The 16,887-nt window shown below is 38.1% G+C and overlaps 1 protein-coding gene across 17 annotated transcripts in view; it reads right to left on the bottom strand.

Moving 5' to 3' along the window:
* The window catches only part of Unc80 (unc-80 homolog, NALCN channel complex subunit), a 178,232-nt gene that overhangs the window by 160,836 nt on the left and 509 nt on the right, over window positions 1-16,887 (bottom strand). For all 17 annotated transcript variants that reach the window (XM_039084598.2, XM_063268134.1, XM_063268135.1 and 14 more), the window contains exons 2-6: window positions 16,277-16,325; window positions 13,592-13,748; window positions 12,249-12,550; window positions 4,430-4,553; window positions 2,143-2,219 (exon numbers count right to left, since the gene is read on the bottom strand). In XM_039084598.2, coding sequence (XP_038940526.1) covers window positions 2,143-2,219; window positions 4,430-4,553; window positions 12,249-12,550; window positions 13,592-13,748; window positions 16,277-16,325 — 709 coding nt within the window. The remainder of the gene's footprint in view (window positions 1-2,142; window positions 2,220-4,429; window positions 4,554-12,248; window positions 12,551-13,591; window positions 13,749-16,276; window positions 16,326-16,887) is intronic.

The following is a 16,887-nucleotide window of genomic DNA, read 5'->3' as shown; positions in this document are numbered from 1 at the left end:
TGAAGGTTTTCTTTGCTGCATAAGGGATCACAGAACTAGAGATTGGCCTTTGTCTAAAAGGCAATGGAAATAGATTTAGGGAAAGCACCAGTGTCTTTCCGAGCATCAGGATTCAGTACTTTGTTTTATTTCATCTTGCCCTTCATTCTTTTCTTTTTCATCTCTATGTCCAGCATGTACAGTGGAGTTATGAACCCCCAAATTCAGGAAAGACATGCCAGGACCAACTGGGTCAACACAGGGCTGTGGTGCTCGGCCTATTGCCAGTTTAGCAGGAATCAATCTGAGGGTGGAAGTTTTCCCATCATTCATCAAAAATAGGTACAACACAATTTTCGGTTGTCTGCGGGGACCTTTATCTGGGGTGTAAGCATACACTCAGTGATTCATTTTACTGAGTAACGTTTTAATTCCATGTGGCTGACACATGTAGTTTTGCTCAGGTAATGTGAAATATTTTTATAGGTATCGTGGATTAACTTCTTAAGTACAAAGACCCTCAGGCATTTGCCGCAGGGTTTAGCCCGTAGGTATTCTACCTACACACACAAAATAAGACACAATCCACATTCACTTTATAGAAAGAAAAACACAGCTAGGAATCTCCTGAAAGAAGCCTCCAGAAGTTTATCAAAGAACCAGTTAGCATCAGTATGCTTCATGTGTTTGTGGTGATTGGGGAAACGGAAAACAAGTTAGAAGACTGGGGCTGTGTTTTAGTCACTTAATGATAGGATGCTTGCCTACCGTGTGTGAACATTTTAGCTCCAACCCAGCATCACTAAAATAAAAACAAAAATCTGATGAACCAGAACCTTCAAATCAAGAATTTACAGTGTAAAGACTGAAATGTATACGTTAGAAAAGCATGTTGAATCAAATAATATAATGCAAACCGTGAACAGCCTCATCACTAACTTTAAGAATAGTAAAGGAGGGCTGGGGAGATTGATCAGTCAGTAAAGTCCTTGCCTTGTAAGCATGAGGATCTGAGTTCAATCCCCAGAACCCCGGGCAATCACTTGAGATTTCCAGGAGAAGAGAGACTGGACCTGGAGCTTGCAAGCCAGTCAGCCTGAGGAGCAGGGTAGAGGCCCTGGGGTGGAATTTAAATATTTTCTATAAAAAAGGAGGAGGAGTATATCAGATCTTTCTGTTTCTGTGTAGAATTTGCATAGACTGCCTATGTATATGTCACAAGGACTAAGACCAATGATCTTTGAAGATAATAGATACATTTTCATCTCAAAAAGAAAAGGAGAAGGAGGAGGAGGAGGGGGGGGGAGGAGGGAGAGAAGGGGGAGGGAGAAGGAGGGAGAGGAAGAGGAGAAGGAAGAAGAGGAGGAGGAGGAGGGAGAGGGGAAGGAGAAACTAGAGGAAAAACCAGAAAACAGCACCCGAAGAATAACAACTGAGGTTGTTCTCTGGTACATGCGCACACACACACACACACACACACACACACACACACACACACACACACACGGGATGTTTGAAATTAATTTTAGTAATATATTAAAATTCTAAACTCATTTCAACATATAATTGATATAAAATCATTGGTATATCCTTTTTCATGCAATATTTTCAAAATGGCCTCTTTGTTTAAAACTCTCAATTCACTGTAGCCATATTTCAAGGGATTGGTAGCTACATGTGCCTAAGGGCTACACCAAAAACCCTAGCTTGGGGGGAGGGAGTAGAGTGGAAGATCGTGCTATTCCTGAGAGTAAAATGTCAGAAACAGAACCCAACTTTAATAGAAGGCACCATGCTTTTACTTTGCACAGATTACATGGAGAGCGAAGGAAGATCAAATGGCACTTTATTTGATGCAAGATGAATGACAGCTAATATGTTTTGTGACATGCTAGCCATCAAGGTAAAGCCCTATTGACTATAAACTGGTGGTGAGATAAAATACTCATACACTGTTTTGTTTCAACACCTAGACTATTGGAAGATGCTTAAAATTTATTTTTCACACTTGACTGACAGAAGACGTCAGACTGAGCAACACTGCATGTTCAGGACGGAGGAGAGGGCTGGAATCCCGTCATGGTATGAGTCTAAACCTAAAGTCCGAGCCCTTACAATGTCCTGCTCAAAGAGTCCCTCTTCTCAGGATTATAACGAACTAACCTCTCCTTGCTGCCTTGTGTCTTGATTTGGTGATTCGCAGGTCTGACTCTGACTGTTGATTGGAGAGCTCCTTTTGGCTACAAAGATGATGAAAAAAAAAATTCAGCACAGATTTCATGTTCATTTTATCTCACATGCTCTCATTTTCCAGTTTCATGTGACATTATCACCTTGAAAGACAATATCAAACATCGAATCTTGTGTGATGTAACTGAAATCAAATGACCAGTAAAGACAAGCATCTCTGAGTTTTCAGTGAATATATTCGTCTCTTTATTCTGACTTATGAGATTGAAGTTTAGGAGTTGGTAATAATAAAGTAGGTACGGGCTACCCAGTCCTTACTGTATACCAAGGCCTGTCCTAACTAGTTGAAATTTGTTAACAAATTTAATCTTTTTGGTGACCCTATTCTACTGCTGTTTCATCATGCTGATTTATAGATGAAAAACTCTGGCAAGAAGAAGTTTAACTTGATATTTATTGGAAAGTCCCAAACCAGATTTTGTGGTCCCCGCATCTGTGTTTCAGGCACTAGGTCTTCCAAGGTCTCCCTACGGAATTATTCTTTCTAGCCATGTGGTCTAGGTCATGTCTGAATTCCCTTCAGATGCTGGGCACCATTTCAAGTCCCGGGCATCAGGCACAGTATAAGGGAACCAACAAGTATCTTCCAGAAGCCAAAGGACAGGGAAATGAATGATGAATCCAGGGACCCTCATGGAGGTTTAGTTTCTTAGAAATCTTGAAAATGTGTTAAATAATTATCCGTGTATTTATCAAAATGGGAGAGACAGGGTTAGCATTGTAAATTGGTGGTAGAGAACTTGCTAAGCATGTAAGTGTCTCCAGGGTCAAGGTTCAGGAGTCAGACCTTTAGCTGTAAAGGGCTATCCCATTTGTATAGGAAAATTATAGCAAAACTTCAATAAATTAAATTTCTTTAATTAACTTATCACAAAGTTATGGCACTTTACTAACAATTGGTTATACCTATTCATATTTTACTCTCAGCTTTATTTCTATTACTTTTAGTTGTTTAAAAGTAATCTTACATTCATCCTACATTCTGTCTCCATTGTTTGAATCCATACTAATTTATCTCATCTCACACATAGAATCTAAAGCAGAATTACAGCTATAGCACCTTTATGTACTTAGTAGCTTGATATTTAAAACTATGATATTACTCTTTAATCTATCTTTCAAAAGTTACTGATATATAGATACATATATATATTAAGAATTGTATACTTTTTATTTTGTAGAAAGTTTTCTTTGAATTTGTTAAAATGAGAATTTTTTAAATGCCTGACTAATAAGGAATTTGATGGTTACAATAATTCCTTAACATATCAAGTACTTGGAAAATCATGTTAGGTTCTAGAGGAGAAAGAATGGGTGAATGTGTTTATAGTTTCTTTCCACCTTTAGAGTCCTTTTACATACTTAACCCTCCACTGTTTGAGTTTAAAAGTTACAAACTAAAATAAAACATCTCCACATATGTATGATTACAGCATTTGTTTCCTTAGATTTTCCATGTAATTTATTTATTTTTGACTGTTATTATCAGCATTAAAAGTAAGACTGACAGAATAGAATAGAATTTATTAAGCATTTACTCCCAACAAATCTCTTATTCCCTTTCTCATTTGCATTTATTAAGAAGCCAGGTAAGGTAGGATAGCATCTCGATTTTACATTAATAGAATTATACATATTATATAAGTTGTATATATAGTTGTATATAGATGTGCTTAGAGTGAAGGGTGAACCTATTGTGTACTTATACATTTATCACGCTGGGCTCTTTCTACAATTCAGTTCAATCAGGACTAGTTCGCTACACAAGTCCAATTCCTCAAGTAAAATGCTTTGACGGCAATAGAACATTATGAAGAGACCTCTGAAGACAACCTACTTCATCAATTATACTTGATTCAATAATAATGGCAATAATAGTGATCTCTTACTATATGTCAGGCATTTTTCTAGCTGATACATCCATCCATAATATGTAATTTAGTCTTCACAATATTTCTATAAACACTATTAATATTTTAATTCCCAGTATCCAGATGAGGAAACAAAAGCACAAGATAGTTAAATGACTTTCCCAAAGTCACATGACCCAAAGATATGTGTCTCACGTTATCTGAGCCACCCGCATAACTTTCCAGAGAAAACTGCTTCTCATTATCCTCTTAAAGGCAAGCCATTCTACCACTCTCCCCACCGAGAGGGAGTCTACCCATGCTGCCCACTGGGTACTGGAGTCACGAACCTGTAATGATGCTCCTTATGGGCTTTACCAGGGCAGTAAAGCCGGAGACTTCAGGCTGTCTGTGTTCCCACATGGGCTGCCATATAACCAACCCACTGGCCAGGCGGAAGGTGAGATCGGATTCCTGGGGACAGTGAAGATCTATGTTCAGTAATTGGTTTGTGACAGATTAGTCATCTTCTACAGACCATTTTCAGAAGGACTTGCCCTGACAAATACTCCAATGAGTGTTTCTAGGCAAACAATAGTCCTGCTAATACTACAATAGAGATGGAAATTACAGTGACCTGCTTTATGGAAAATGAGGGTTAATCAAATGGAACTTTGGAAAAAGCCTGGAACACATAAACCACTGTTTTGTTTGCAGTGAGGGAGATCTGTTTATTTCCATAGTCTTGGCAGCTCCCTTCATGCTTGGATACAGTATCATTCCTCTTAATTATGGAAGTGTCTTTATTCTCCCTTCAGAAGGCAATATCCTCACAGTCTGGCTACTTTGACCTCCTCTTCTCCAGTGCCTCTCTCTTTCTTTATTTCACAGAATTGGGTAGATTTTTTTGAATCTTTATCATGAGTGATATTGTAATGTTCTCTTAAAAATCTTCAAGGCACAGGCTAGTTGACGAATCCCCCTTTCCTGCTCCCACCATTGTCACAGCACTTAACACAGATGGGGATCTGTGTGCACAAAGATACTCAATAAATATGTACTGAATGTGTCAGGTTTTACAACCCACGCCTGTCCAGTTTATTTGTAATTGAAAGCTTCTTTCAGAAACACATTCTGTCCTTCATTATTGTATCGAATTGAGAGCCTAAGTATTTGAAAATGCAACCTCATTTGGTAGAGATTCAAACGTGTCACAGATCACATCTTACATATCTCAGATCATTAAATAAAAAGTGAATGCGCAAGCAGGGAATGTGAACACATCTGAGACCCAGGAACTTATTGAAGACAGACGTACTTTCCAACCCTAACTTGTGTTGTTGAAACTACTTTGGGAAGTTTTAAAACACAGGGGAGGCGCAAGTCTCATCTCACTCTCATACTGAGACCAGGGACTGGAAAGATAGAAGAATAAAAGTGATTCAATAAATGATGAATCAAATTCACTGAATAACAAGAAAGCTTCAGCTGAAGGGTATTGACAAAATTTCCAGATGAAGGGCTGAAGAGATGGCTCAGTGCTTAAAAGCACTGGCTGCTCTTCCAGAAGACTGAGGTTCAGTCTCCAGGACCATCACCAGGCAGCTCACGACCAGCCCAACCCAGTTCCAGGATTTGTGATACCTCTGTTGGTTTCCAAGGGCATCTATGAGCATTTATATGTATGTGTGCGTGTGTGTGTATGTGCGTGTGTGTGTGTGTGCGTGCATGCGTGCGTGTGTGTGTGTGTGTGTGTGTGTGTGTGTGTGTTGTTAGAGTCTTGGTATCTACATTTCATTTTCTTGTGTTACATTACAAGTAATCTAACCAAAATCAATTTAGGAGAAAAAAAAGTTATCTGGCTTACAAATCCACATTGCAATCCATTATCAAGGGAGTTTCAGGGAAGGAACCAGAAGTATCTACCCACATCCTATCCACAGTCAAAACCAAAGAGAATGAACACATCCTTGCTTGCTTGCTTCCTCCTACATAATTCAGGATGCCCTTCCTGGATAATGGTGCTGCCCATGATAGGCTGGGTCTTCATCATTGAACCATCAGAACAATTCCCTGATAGACAAGAACAAAAGTTGACTTAATCCAGAAAATTCTTCAGTTGATGCTTTTCCCTTATGTACCTTTAGATTACAGAAAGCTGACATTTAAAACTAGCCAGCACACTCGCTCTTCTACAAAGCTAAAGACTAGGTTGAAGTCTGTTGACACAACAGATTCCTTTGAATGCCACCAAGGAGGGTAAAGGAGACTCATGAGACTCCAGGGACAAACAAACCATGGTATGTCTGAGAAAGCAGGAACTTGCAAATTTCTCAAAAGGTCCCTCTCCACATTGGTAGAAGCAACCATAAACTCTAACCCAGAGCTGCTAAGAAGTTTCTCAGACCTGTCTGTTCATGCACAAGTTAAACAGAGAGCATCGGACGCACACCTTTCCTGAATCATCACCCATATTGGGGTGGATATTTTTGGTGATGAAGCTGCTTTGGAGTCAATCCTATGCCTGTAAGTGACCCCTAACTCACACTCCTGCTAGGAACCCTAATAAAAGTCAATTGGTTCACCAAGTTTGACTTTGGTGCACTTGTTACTTTGGTCTATCCCTAATTCTTTTCTGGGAATTGTGTATTGCATCTCCCAGGGGAAAAGAATCTCCCCTAGAGAAGAGTCCTAGATTCATTAGCAACATATGTGCCCACAGAGGAAAAAACCTCTTGAGTCCCATGGCAGCTTACAAAGTACTTGTTGAAACTCATTCTGTATTTAATTTCAAATATTTGTAGAGTATGCATTATGAACCTGGTGCTATTTTAGCTTCTTGTGTATATCAGGGAATAAAGCATACAGAAACCCTTGCTCATGGTACACAGGCAAAAAGTAGATAGAGAGATACAGCAGGCAAGGTGCTGACTTCCTAAAACAGGCAGTTATGGAGAGCAGAAGAAGGTGCACTCATAGTAAATACCTAATTGACATGACTAAGTTTCCACATAGGTATCACAACAAAAAGTATTCCATGGATGCAAGGTTCCTAAGTTTACCTCGTGTGTCAAAAATCAAAATAATGAACTATATTCCTAGAATAAAGAGACTGAAAGAAGGATGAAAAAATAAGCAACCAGAAAAGTCATCAAGTGTGAGAGAAAGTGTTGCCTGTTAGGACAGAGGCTTCAGCAGACATGGGGAAGAGAGGAAGCACCAGAATGTTCACATAGCAGAGGATCTAAGTTCAATCAGGTCATTAGGAATAGTCTGAAAAGGGGCAAATTTGAAATAAGAGAGCATTTGCTGCATTATTGCTATCACTAATATAAGAGATAATTAGATTGGAATGCTAGCAGAGAGAAAAAATTATAATGCTGAATGCATTTTGAAGACACTGTTACAGAACTTACTGATTGATTGGCAGTAGAGGATGAGAAAAGATGACACTTGGGATCTGGCATTTACAAAGATGAGCATAATGAAATGGAGCAGAGGGTGGATAGTTGAAAGCAGGTCTGCTATGGTTGAGCTACCACTGGGCATTAAACAGTAGATAATTAAGAGAGCAACTAGAAAGGTCTGATGGCTGCTGTCCTTTGAAATAGATGGCAGACATAGCATCTAGCATGTAGAGAATCACCATTACATAAAGTCTTCCAGTTATGTCTTCAAAAATACAAGGAGCCAAATCTTGGTTGACCTGGTTTTAATGATGTCTTAATTCTGAATACCATCCCTTTTCATGTTTCTTATACATAATCTCAACATGAACAAAATCCTAGTGGGAACCACGCTGATGGCACACACCTGCAGTCCTAAACAGGTTAAGAAGTGGAGGCAGGAGAATGAGAATATCAAGGTCATGCATGGTTACCTAGGAAATCAAGGCCAGCTTAGTTTTTTACATCGTGAGTCTCAAAACCCCCAAATTATAATACTAACAAAAGTGAGGATAGGGAAGAGGATGAGGTGGGCAGAGAAAACAACTTAAAAATGCTGATGGAAATGGCATTGGGAAATCCTCAAGTCTTTTGCTAAAATCCTAACCTTTGACATCCAGCATATCAGTATAACACTCAGCAATGAACAGACAGTTGTGCCAACATGTTGTATTTGCCGTATATCCAACCGAATGAAAGCAGTAATTTCTGAAGATAAGCTAGACCTTCCTCTGAGGACTTCCTCCTGAACACCCATGTGTTGCCATTGGTTAAGTGGACATATTTCTACTCCAATTCACTCTTTAGTTTTTAATACCTGCCATACCCGTATCGACCTCTTAATGTTAGTGGGTTACTGTCAAAGTATTCTCAAGTTGACAGAACGCAAAGGCCCTATCACTTTAATTTCTCTCTTTTAGGTTCTTCAGAAATTAGGTCCCTGGAGAACACTTTTGAAAGATCATTTAAATAGCTAAGAAGGAAGATTTAGAGGTTCCTGAGGGGAAAAACAGATTAGACATGGGCGGAATCTGATTCTCCAAATTTTGAGTGTTTTTTTGGTCTATTCCACTGAGGTTTCATTCCTATATTATTAAGCACTTATATTAACTCAGCAACTAGCATTTTTAAAAAATTATATACTTTACATATGGGTTTTGTTCAAATGCATTTGAAGCCTTTCATTTGGATTTATCTTCCACTATTTCTCCAAGCCTTTAAATAGTGCCTTGTATATAGTAGACACCCAAGAAATATTCAAAAAATAAGTGCCAATGAAAGACACTATACTTTAACAAACGCATTTTGTTTTCACTGATTAAATTTAGTATAAAATTAAAATATATTTGACAGAATATTTAGATTAACAATTTTAGATGAAATATTTGGGTAAATTATAAGTTAAAAGAATAGAAAAATAGGCAGTGACTATGTCTGAAAGATGAGTAATGATAATTTATGAATTCATTCAATAAATACTATGTTCTAAATACAGATGCCGTGTTAGTTTCCATAGGTGCAACTGTAGTTTCTACCTTCAAACCATTCACAAACTAGTAAGAGAGAGAGGTAGGAAGATATGACAGTAAACAAGCTAATTAAAACAATATTATATGTTTCTAAATATTATTGAAATAGAGAAGAGTAAAGAAGGAAGGCCATGGGGAAAACAAAACATAAAAACTAAAACCCAAGAACCAACCAACAAAAAAACCACAGCCCCACATTCATAGCCTTTGGAGATAGAGTGAGGAGATGGCCTCTGGTCTTGATCTTGATTGGAATTTGAAGAATAAAGGGCTGAATAGTACTGCCAAGTGTCAGAAGGTTCAGGAAGGTAATGGGAGAAAATAGGTCTCAACTCAGCCCTATAGCTAGTAGGCAAATGAGAAATCTAGGGTGCTGGTCTCATTCAAGACCAATTTCCTACCATTCACAGACCTGGGGAAATTTGGTGACCTCTGGAGTTATTTGTGGCTGTCACAATTCAGGGAAGAGAGGATGTGATTGACACGTGGCAGATGGATGACAAAGATAGTATTAAACATTCCACAATTCATGGGGTAGTATCCAATGACAGGATTATTGTGCCCCAAATGCCAACAATGTTAACGCCAGGAAATACTAATTTATAGATCTTTTATCTCCAGTGACTTAGCAAAACTCACTCTCAAACACAGAAAGCCTCATAGGAATATTTATTGATTCAATAACTATATTTTTATAGTATCTAGGAAACAACAATAAAAATGATAATAGAATTATTTTAGCAATATAGCTAATAGTTATTTACAATGTTTTTGTCACCACATACTGTTCTTATATATTGATCCCTTAGGAAGTGCTCCATTCTCAGGTCCTTGCTAGAATTTGGAGGGTTTCCAGGGCTCCTTCCTACTCTATCATATCTACTTAAAGAGCACTTAGTACCTCTCTTCCATTAGTACAGAACACTAGTTACAGCAAAATATTAACATTCAAACAACAATGCCTTGTTAATGGCTTTCTATGTTTTAAATAGAATACTGTAACTTGTTTACTCCCCAGAATGCTCTCTAATTTGTTCTTATGTATAACTTATACTTGATAAAACATAGATGTAAAAATAAATTACTGAATGTCTCATGGCGGGTGTTGCCAGGCACTTAATTCATAACATAGCATGATTTGTTTTCAAGACTTGAATTCTCAGGCACGTCTTCCAAATAACACTACAGCCATTGTGGACACACCTATTTCTCCAATTCAGATGCTATTTATTGACACTTGGACATCTCTATGAGCTGTTTTTAGGGAACTATTTCCCTTGTCCTCTTCATCTTTAAGGACCATGTATCCACATATAATAGCTGTGGGGTTTTTGTTTTCTTGTTATTTTTTGTTGTTTTTGTTTGCTTTTGGTTTTGAATTAGCTTCTGGTAACATCTTGGGTTTTCTCCGTGAAATAGTCAAACAAAACAAAACAAAAACAAACCAACAAAAAAACCCCACTTATTGAGAGCTATGCACTTATCTGGACACTAGAAATATAGTTGTATCCTAAGAAAAACAGCATCCCAGCATCCCTTCACTTAGAGTCTCTGTTCAAGTGACAATAGTAGCCATTAAAAATGTTCCCAGTGACAGAAAAGAAATATTTGTTCTGGATTAGATAATGTGGATTCCATTATTTGCTTTGAGTTGGTTACATGTTTGTACATGTGTATAGTAGGAATTTCCCAAGCCAAAGTACATAAACAATTTTTAAATTTTTATTGTAATAAAAAATGTTCTCAATGTGTAATAATTCCTGGTAGTGACTGTTGCTAAGGAAAAGCACAGGGAGGAATACTAGAACTCTCTTTATGTGTTGACATCTGGTAGTGATGAGATTACAGTTGACGAAAGAACTGGGCCCGGGAGAATGTGAAGGGAGAGTTCTGTGTTGCAAGAAAATAAAAAGAAAAATAGTTCAGAGACCTGAGCATAAGAATGAGTTCATGGTGTCTGAGATGTGACTGCAGTAATCCTGAAGGTTAGTGAACACACAGGGAAATGGGGCTGAAGAGATGAGCTGGGGTCAGGACGGACAGGTTGTATAAGCAAGATGGATAACCTCAGTTAACATGCTTTCCCTTCAGTGAATCTTATAAATGACTTTTAGTAGTAGAAAGTTAAAGATTTTGAAACAATTTGACTGAACAGCTTTAGAAAAGGAGAGAATAAGGATGAAAGGTGAGTCCTCTAACGTAGGAGAGATACCAGCACATATCACTAGATGAGAAAAGTTTTAAGAAAACTGAAGTTGAGACTCATCAGTACTTCATAGTAACTGTGAATGTTGCCATCCACCTTTACATATTCGTTTCTGACTAGCATATCTTTTCATTAGGGTTATAATAATGAAGAACAGATAAGCATATGAATAGCTTCCAATCTCTTATTTGGGTACTAAAATGGAATTTGATATGTGTGTCCTTACATATATTTAACAGTGTTGGAGTTATCTTTGATTTTACGCAAATGACATATGAGAAAAAAAATGATATAACCAAACTCATACATCTTGAAAGTTACCATACTGGTTAAATAGACAACCGTGTGCTTTCTATTTTATGCATTTAAAATATTTTAAAATTAAATTTCAATTGCTTTATATCCCTGTCAAAGACCTTAGCATATAAAAACTGAAGCTTCTGCTCTGAATATTGTATTAGAATACAGGTAGCTGCAAAAGCCTATGGAAATAGAGAGACCCTGGTGACTGTGTCTACATGGAGAAGATCCAAGAAAAAGTTTCACAGAAATAATGACATTGAAGTTCAATTTGAAAAGAGCCCGGGAGGAAGAGAGGAAGGAAAGGCATGCAGAACAAATAGCAAGGGTATTTTCATGGAATGGTTCCTGGATCTCCCAGAGCTTCATCCTGAGGTGGCCAGGAGAGACTAACAGCTGATAAACCAAGAAAAGAACTTAAGCCATAGACCGTAGTGAATGTAAATTAACGAGTTTAATTTGGGTAGCACAGTCTTCCGGTACACGTAAACACTGAAGATTTTTGAGTAGATAAAGTACATATGGAGGCTTGGGTTTCTTAAGTAATATTCAGTGGTTAAGGTAGAAGTAAAAGTTCCCAGGCTGTTGCAAGATCCTTCAAAGACAAACAAATATGGAATTATCCTTGATGCTCGCTCTGCGCGTCATTTCTACCACATGCCATGTGTAATGTTAGCTTCCTACTCACCTTTATCCTGTGCACCAGAGGAGCAAACAGAAACACAAAGAGCTCCACAGTAGCCATGGAGTTCTGGAAGATCTTCCTTCTGTTGTTTTCTTCCTCATCATGGGAGCTGCTTCGGCAAGGCTGCCCAGGAGAGCCCTGGTTTTCAATCTGATGGATGAAGGCGCTACTGCTGCCAGCCCAGCTGGAGCCTCGGTCTGTACCCCCAAACTGGTCATTGTTGCAGTCCTGTGGGGCCTCCAGAAGCATCCAGTGCAGGGTATGAAGGAGTTTGGTCTCAGCAACACCCAGCTTATCCTGGTGGCCTGCATGGGACAACCACACAGCTAGGTAAAGGTAAATTTCATGCCCTGAATCGTGGAGATGACTCTTTTGTCCGGAAGAATCTATTCTCTCTAGCATTCTTCCAAACTTTTAGTATAAATAGTATTTATAAGGCTCATTGCCATTTGGGGAGCTTTCTTACTGGCTAAGGTCTCTGCAGAACAGCATGCTACCATATTTCATCAGTTAGATTCTCAAATGTTTTCCCCAAATGGCCTGTTCTATCATGGTGAAAAGCATAGACGGGGAAGATAAAAAGTATTCTATTTTAGCTCTGACCTGGAATGGAACCTGTAACATCAAAGAAGAAACACAAACGCAGGGAGAAATAAAGATGAAAGGTGAGTCCTCTAACGTAGGAGAGATGGCCAGCACATACCACTAGATGAGAAAAACAACGTGAAAGATAATCATTTACACACCACACACACACACACACACACACACACACAGAGAGAGAGAGAGAGAGAGAGAGAGAGAGAGAGAGAGAGAGGACAGAGCGCACACTGAAATGCCTTATGACAGTGCTTTTCAACTCTGGGTCACAACCCACTTGGCAAATCTCTTATCTCCAAACATATTTACATTAATATTCATAACAGCAGCAATATTACAGTTATAAAGTAACAACAACAATAATTTTTGGTCACTACAGCATGAGGAACTGTATTAAGAGGTCATAACATAGCATTAGGAAGGTCGAGAACCAGTGCCTTAGGAGTATAGGCCAAGCCATGAACACAGTTGCATTAAAAATTGAAAATAAATTATAAATCACAGACTGTGTCAGAATATTTAGCAACCTGATGCTCCTGTTGTTATGTTAATGTCTAAGCAAAGAGTACAATCACATATACAAAGTTAAAAACCAAGAAGCCTGCTCCCTTTTGTAAATGGCTAGGATGATAACAAGGAAATTCTATGATTGTGTGAGATAACGAATGCACAGTGCCTGGATGGTAGTAACTACATGGCACATGTTCTTGTACACATTGCACATAAAGGACAACTAGAACACCCACCTAGTTTGTTCCTGTTTGATAGCAGGGTTGCAGTGCAGTGGAGAACATGAGGGAGGGCAGCCTGCACTAGCTCCCATCTGGAAATGCTCTGGATGGCTTCAGAGAGGGCCGGGGACAGGCCATGAAGTTTGTTTTCCACCAACACTCGCTCAAAGGACTGTAGATTTCAATTTGTAAAAAGCATACAAAATGAAGAATTGGAAACTATTAAAAAAAATCAACGCTAAAACACTGCATATCCTAAAAGATAGTTATAGACCTCAATTTTTAGGAAGCACTCCTACTCTTGCCAGGCATACACTAAACCTGCAGTGAGTCAACCATAAGTCATCATCAGCTGTCAATTTGTAGCTTTGGACCCAATGTATATGGTCTGCACTCTGAAATGATTTCTTTTATATCTGTTAAAATATACTTCTTCACATAGCAACCCATTTGTTGTTAAGGTATATTATATCTTATATATTTATAATATAACATTTATTTTATATACTATATTGTATATACATAAGCATACATACATAAAATTATAGTATTTAGAATTTAATATATTTATATTTTATAAAAATGTTGCTAGAGTATTCAAAGCGGCTGCCACAGCTCTAGGCCAAATCAAAATGTGTTTCATGTAAGTATCTTGAGAAAAGGAACTTATGTCAATGTGCTCAACAGGTGTTAACTGTGATAGAAGATAAGTTCAAGAAATATGATTTGGGGGGACTGGGTCAAGAAATATGATTTGGGGCCACAGACTAATTTCATTTTTAAAACAACAGTGCATCAAAGGAATTCCTTAATGAAACCAGGTAGGGAGAGGAGGGGAACAGCATCAAATGTGCCAGCTTTGCCTTGTGTTTCAATAAATTGTCTATCCTTGTCAAATACATATTCAGAGACAAAAGAAAACCACAAGAAACAAGTTTGACCTGTACAAATTTTGCGTTGTTTTGTTTTTGGCACTGACCTGCTACTAGAACAAAGTCAATACATATTTAATTTAGAAGGACTTATTCATGCACAGTGTTCTAACTGATCAATACACTTGTGCAATTGTCTTGTAGAGGGTTGTAATATAAACCCTGCATATTCTACCGTATTCTTATAACTATCAAGATATTTGGCAAAATTGACTTGTTACAGGGATTATCTAATGAGAACTATTTCTTTTCTTATTTCAAATGGCAACAACAACATCAACAAAACCCCTAACTTTTGTAACATATACACAGATATGTTGAAGAGGATGAATTGCCTGATCTCGTAATCTCAAGGAACTGAATAGTTAATGTCATTTCTTCTTAAATGCTAATGTAACCTTTAATAAACTACAAAACTCAGAGTTCTGTCCTTTATTAATCTCGATTTCCCCATTCCCCATTTATCTACTTATCCATGTGCGAAACATAACTACTTGATATTTTGTGAGCACTTTCAAAACATCAGATATGTCTTTACCAAGAACAGAGAAAAAGTCTTGGCTATTTTAACCTGGAGTGTCAGCGTGATTTAAGGATGGGCTTAAAGTGCTATCGTAATGACTCAGATACAAGAAAGTCCATTGACGATTCTTACGAGAAAGACCTGTTTGAGAGTATCCCTATGACAACTCTATAAAGCCAATGCCTCCAGGTTCCTGTGCATGTGTGCACATGCGCTGACTCTCCGGTTGGTTTGCACCACGGTTTGTGGATCTGATACTTCAGAAGTCCATACTAGAGGATCTTCCATACAGCTACCTACAAATATGCTTGGCAGCATGGAAATGGACAGCTTCACACTTTCCCACTATACTAAACAGGCTCTAAAGCCATCTGTGGATCTGTTAAAATCCATTTCCCTTTTCCTTCGTGATTTCGTGTCTTATTTTCTGAGTTCGCAAAATAGATCTTGGAAGTCTATGGGATTCCTTTACAACCTCAGAACAAGTTCATGTCATTCTGTAGAAATATTAACAGCATATTTTCGTGATGATTTTAGATCACTCACTTTCAGACCTGCAGAATGTATGCAAGACATAAGAGTACAGAATTGCTCATTGAGTTATTTAAGTACTCCACAGTCATTCATTGAATGAATAACCCACATGGGATAGTCTCTATTTTGTTGAATAACTATTTTGATTTTTAATCTTCCCTAAAATGCCCTCCTGGGCCTAGTTCTTCTCTCTCCACCTTCTCACTTACTGCCTTGTCGATCACTCCATTATGATGGCTTATTCACACTTGAATCACAGTTATTCTCACTTGCTGCTAAGGTCCTTTGTGGTTCTCTTGGCTCTCCTCTCTAGATGGGATATGTTCCTTCATACCTTGTGTCTTTGTCCAAGCATCAGGTTAACAATTAAGCCTTATTCACTCACTGCCTATAAAATAACTCCCCTCCCACAGCCCTGATGGTAAACTTTGTTACTTTTCTCCACGGTGTTTCTCACCATCTATCTTAAGTATTTTATGTACATATTCGTCTGTGATCTTTCTGCCTCGTGGTAGCATGTAAACTCTGTGCTCTGTTTATGTCTTTTCCCTACCCCAACAGTATAGAACTCTGTCTGGTACATGGTAAATGCTCACTGATATTTGTCAATTGAATTTACTTGTGGAGTTAATATGATTCAGTCTTTCCTTGGGGTAAATTATCACACAGAGAGAATATGGAAATAATCATTAAATGTTGAGGATCACGTACCACACAAGAGGCTTCATATTGCTTCCCCAGTTTAGGCCTCAAAAATGCACTGAAAAATTAGTAAAGGTTTTTGTTATAAACATGAGCAAAACTATTTTTAAGGCATCTCTATGGTATATATTTTTTTCAATGAATAGGGCATGGTGCTAAGAAACTCAGAATTCATGCTTCCGTACAGCTTGCTGATGAGCAGATGTTGGATAGCTGACAAGATTTGCCTTTACACATTAATTACATACACGAGAAAGATTTGGATTTTCATAATTCCCCATGCCACTCGTTTTTTGAAGACTTTTACTTAATTGGATTCCAAATCACCCATGGTCAGAAGCGGTGCATTTCCCCGTGCATGCGGTTATCTCTAAAATTGAAAAAAAATTGAGCTCGGATGTGGATCATAATTCCCAGCATCTTATTTTTTTAAATGTACTCAATTTCTAAAATAACAAGGAAGTCCTTTGCTGTTTATTGACAGGGGTGTCAGGCCTGGCCAGGTGAAAGAAATCTATCAAAAATCATTTTGCCCAGAGGCTTCAATCCTGAAGACGGGGCTGGCTGAATCCAAGCAAACATGGTTAACAAGTGGGCATAGCAGACATACCAAACACGCT

This window comes from Rattus norvegicus, chromosome 9 (assembly GCF_036323735.1).
Source record: "Rattus norvegicus strain BN/NHsdMcwi chromosome 9, GRCr8, whole genome shotgun sequence".
In the NCBI taxonomy this organism is placed as follows: domain Eukaryota; kingdom Metazoa; phylum Chordata; class Mammalia; order Rodentia; family Muridae; genus Rattus; species Rattus norvegicus.
Note: the sequence above shows the minus strand (reverse complement) of the source record. Positions and strands in the feature narration are given on the sequence as shown.